General features: G+C 39.1%; 1 protein-coding gene across 1 annotated transcript in view; it reads right to left on the bottom strand.

Moving 5' to 3' along the window:
- Positions 1 to 4,588, bottom strand: part of IDO2 (indoleamine 2,3-dioxygenase 2) — a 162,407-nt gene that overhangs the window by 12,774 nt on the left and 145,045 nt on the right. Inside the window, exon 8 of the mRNA XM_007935067.2 lies at positions 1,068 to 1,119. Within this exon, the coding sequence (XP_007933258.1) occupies positions 1,068 to 1,119 (52 nt within the window). The remainder of the gene's footprint in view (positions 1 to 1,067; positions 1,120 to 4,588) is intronic.

Genomic DNA, 4,588 nt, shown 5'->3' with positions numbered 1-4,588 from the left:
AAATACATAATCTTTTCAGGAAAGTTTTCTAAAATGAAGGAGTGGCGGTGTATATGGAAATCTTAAATTTTGAGGTACACTTCCAACTCCATATCTCCACTTTTTTCTCTCTTCAACTCATAACCAAGTATCTATTACTCTCAAGAAACTTGTTATGTTTTCCATACAATGAGGATTCCCACACAGGTTGGTCTCCCCTTACAGCATCACACCCTCCAAACCTACCCAACCTAGAGAGAATACTAAGTACATGCTTTTACTCCCTTCTTGTACCAATGGAATACATCACTAATGGATTCTGGCATTTAGAATGTCTTTTGCTGTAATATCCACAATAGCTTTAGAATCTATCTATAGTATTTCAGGCATCTCTTAATTATCCAAATGGTACACTAGATGAAACTTCTGCAATTTTAAGCTAACATTTGCACAACCTCTGTATTTTACTTTTCACCGTTAAGAAAAAACAACTTATTTCTTTTAGTTAATGAATAGGAAAGCAATCTGATTAAACCATGTGAAAGGAGAAATGACTACGGTATTCAAAAGTTGAATCTTACAGTAGAGTTTTCTATATGGGGAATTTTCAGGCCTTGTGACAAAAGAATAGCTGGGAATATGAAAATTTAGTTTGGAGTAGCTCTTCCAGGAATATTAGGTAATGCTTTCATGTTATTGTCCACTCCTCCAGCTCAACTGTTTAGCTCATAAAGGGAAAGGCAATAAAACTACGTAGGTGGCATTTGGGCTTTCTTTCTTCTTCTTCTTCTTCTTTTTTTTTTTTTTTTTTTCTGTCATCAAGTTGAGATTCTTGGAAAAGTGAATATAAATGAATCTAACATGATGCCCTAGGGACAATTAGTCTGAACGAAAATACCAGCCCTCGATATAATTTGTCAGATGGTATCCCACTTCTTTCATCCCAGAGTGGATGCAGGTGACTACTGTGCTAGCAAGGGTTACTTGGTCTGTTTCTTACTCTAGGAATATTCTAGTCTGTTCTTTTCTCATACATTTAGAAAATGCTACAGAGGCCCCATGCAGGAAACCAGTTGAACTATACTTACCCAGAGAGAAAGATCCGGATGACTGCATAAAATATGTCTGGATCTACATAATCTGGAGGGGCAATCAAAATGTGAACTTTACTACAGGCACAAAAAGAAATTGGTTACATGTGCAGGCCCTGCTGCTTTCCTGAGGCTGCCTCCTCTATCTGATCTGCACAGAGACCTGGAATGAAGGCAGCAGCAAGAGGGGGCTGGAATGTTCACTTCTGTAGCCTTCCTCATTGGTGCTTTCAGAACTTTTAAACTATTCCATATGCTGCCTTTTTCTATTTGTGGAACTTCTCTTTTCTGTATATAACAACAACAACAACAAAAAGAGATCAAGACTGATTTTTTTTTTTTTTTTTTAATGCAGTATTTTAAAGAAACAATATGTGAGAGAATGTGGCCTGTGGAGAGGCAAAAAGCAATGAGAAAGCATCAGTTCTTCCAAGGCTTTCATGGAAGAGAAACTAAAAAGTCTTTCATGCTCAAGTGATGTCCTGTTTAGTCAACAAAGGACACAGAAGTGGAGTGTCCCTTGCCATATCAGGTCAGATATAGGTTCATTTATCTCTAAGTTTAGTTGCACTCATTAATATGTGTAGATTTTTTTTTCCCCCATCTATGTCAATTCCCGGGGATGACTTATTCCACTACTTCTTGTCAAGGCTGCACTTTTGCATTAAATTTCTTTTCATCAAATTTTAAAGGTTGTTTCCTATTCTTCATATAATGGGGCTGCTAAAATTCTGTGATCTGGTATATATTTATCTTACCTATATTCCTATCTATGGCCCTTTTTTTTCTGAGTGAAAAAGGATCATCTATTTAAATGAAGCCTCTATAATACCATCTCCATTGATCATTTCCTCTTCTTCACCATCACTCCTAGTCTCTTGTCCTCCTTCTCTTCTTCCTGCTCCTTATTGTCTCTGAAGCCCTGTGGGCCCTGGTTACTCATATCTTCATTCAGCATCCAAACCATTCTGCCTCCCCACCAAAAAAAAGGAACTCTGGTGGCATAGTGCCTAAAGCATGTGACAGCTAACCAGAAGGCTGGAGGTTCAAACCCACCAGCCACTCCTCAGAAGGAAGGTTGGGCAATCAATCTACTTCTGTAGTGATACTGCCTCAGAAACCCAAGGAGGCCTTGCTACATTCAGCATCAGGGTTCACTAATGTCCCCATGTGGTGCTTCAATATTTCTGCTCGTCTGTGATCATGCCCCATATTCTAGACTTTTCTCTGGACCTTTCCCATTTAGTAGCTGGTTTTTACAGAACTGCTAAATATTCTTTACAAGTTTTTGCTGAAGCAGTAATGACTGGAAACACTTTAATATTTTACCCAAATTAATACATTTAGGGAGAAAAAATAAATGATATGAAAATAAAATTATAAAATTCAACACCCAATCATTATCAAACAACAAAACTAGCAAATTAAGAGTGAGATGGGACAGATTTAAATGAATAAAGTGGATCTACAGAAATGTTACAGCATATATTGTACTTAAAGCAGAAATATTAAAATTGTCTTCCCAAAATGTGGAACAAGCAAGCAATAGCACTTTTATTCATCACTGTGTTGATGGTTGTGGTAGTTAAGTTTGTGTGTCAACTTGGCTGGGCCTGGTTGAGTGGCTGGGCAGCTGGATGTAGTATTCCCCATGATGAGACTGGTAATCAACTCCAGGTGGAATCTATGGATTTCAGCTGAGTAGCTGCCTTAGGGATGTGGTCTTGTACATAAGGAGGAGCCTTGGGAAGTGGTTTCTAGCTGATGGCATGCTTGAACCCTGCAGATAGCCATGTCAGTGTTCAGCAGCCTGCCATGCTTTGCAGACCTTGGGACTTTCAATGGACTTAAATTAATGGCCTGCCATATGGTTTGGTAAAATCAGAACTGTTCCTTTCACTTGTCGACCTTGGGTTTGTCAGCCTCAGCAGCTAGCAGCTATCTGAGTGAAGAAAAGCTTCTAGCTCCAGTGGGCTGGGAGCAGGAGGCAGAGCTAAAGGCCAAGGTTGAGGAGCTTTCACCCAGCCCCTAGAGCCTGGCACTTTAAACTCAGACTTAAAGCCTCCAAATTGCAAGAATAAACTCCTGTTTTATAAAGCCATCCCATTTGTGATATATTCTTATCAGAGCAGCACTTGTAACCGAAACAGAGGTCCTAGCCAATATAGTAAGAAAAAAAAAAAGAAGAAAAATTATAAGTATTGTAAATGAAGAAATAAAACATTATTTTCAAAATGATATGATTTCTGTATAGAAAATCCAGGTAGTCTCTACTGAATTATTAGACTTAATAAGGGTAAGAAAAAGCCAGGGGACCCAGGAGAGAATAAGCAAGCATCAGAAGGATACAGTAAGGGAGGGACCCAGACCCAAACCCCCAAGTGGCAGGAAAAGCGTAGGGGAAAGGAAAGAAAGCCAGGGCATCCAGGACAGAGTGAGCAAGTGGCTGGGTTCCAGGTAAGGGGAGGGTGGAGAGGTTTCGAATAGCTAAGGGAGACAAACTTGTCTGTCAGTTTGTCACACCATAGTGGTGTGTTGCTGTGATGCTTGAGGCTGTGCCACTGGTGCTTCAAACGCCAGCAGCATTGCACATGGTGCACAAGTTTCAGTGTGGCTTGCAGACTGAGACAGACTGTGAAGAAGGAAAAGGCCATCCACTTCTCAAAAAATTGGCCAGGGAAAACCTTATGAAGAGTAGAGAAACACTGTCTGTTATAATGCTAGGCAACTATATGAATAGCCTGGAAACACTGTCTGATACAGTGTAGGAGGATGAACCTGAGAGTCAGAAGGCTCTCAAAATACAACTGGGAAAGAGCAGCATTATCAGAGTAGAACCAACCTTACTGATATGGATAAAGTAAAGCTTTCGAGACCTCCATTTGCTAACATGACATGACTGAAATTGAGGAGAAACAGCTACAAACATCTATTAACAATCAGAACATGGAATGTACAAAGTATGAATCTAGGAAAAATTGGAAATTGTCAAAAGTGAAATGGAACGCATAAAGATTGATATCCTAGGCATCAGTGAGCTGAAATGGATGGGTTTTGGCCATTTTGAATCAGACAACCATATGTTCTACTATGCTGGGAATGACAGTTTGAAGAGGAATGGCATGGCATTCATCATCACAAAGGATGTTTCAAGATCTGTACTGAAGAAGTACAATGCTGTCAGTGATAGGATAATATCTATATGCCTACAAGGAAGATTCATTAATACAACTATTATTTAAATTGATCCACCAACCACCAAAGCCAAAGATGACAAAATTGAAGATTTTTATCAACTTCTACAGTCTGAAATTGACCAAACATGCAATCAGGATGTGTTAATTATCATTGGTGACTGGAATGCAAAAGTTGGAATCAAAGAACAATCACTAGTAGTTGGAAAATTTGGCCTTGGTGACAGAAATAATGCTGGAAACTCTCATGGTAGAATTTTGTAAGACCAAAGACTTTTTCATTGCAAACACCTTTTTTTCAAAAACACAAATGGTGACTGTACA

Source organism: Orycteropus afer, unplaced genomic scaffold (genome assembly GCF_000298275.1).
Source record: "Orycteropus afer afer isolate SDZICR_OR568_19922 unplaced genomic scaffold, OryAfe1.0 scaffold00024, whole genome shotgun sequence".
Lineage (NCBI taxonomy): Eukaryota > Metazoa > Chordata > Mammalia > Tubulidentata > Orycteropodidae > Orycteropus > Orycteropus afer.
Note: the sequence above shows the minus strand (reverse complement) of the source record. Positions and strands in the feature narration are given on the sequence as shown.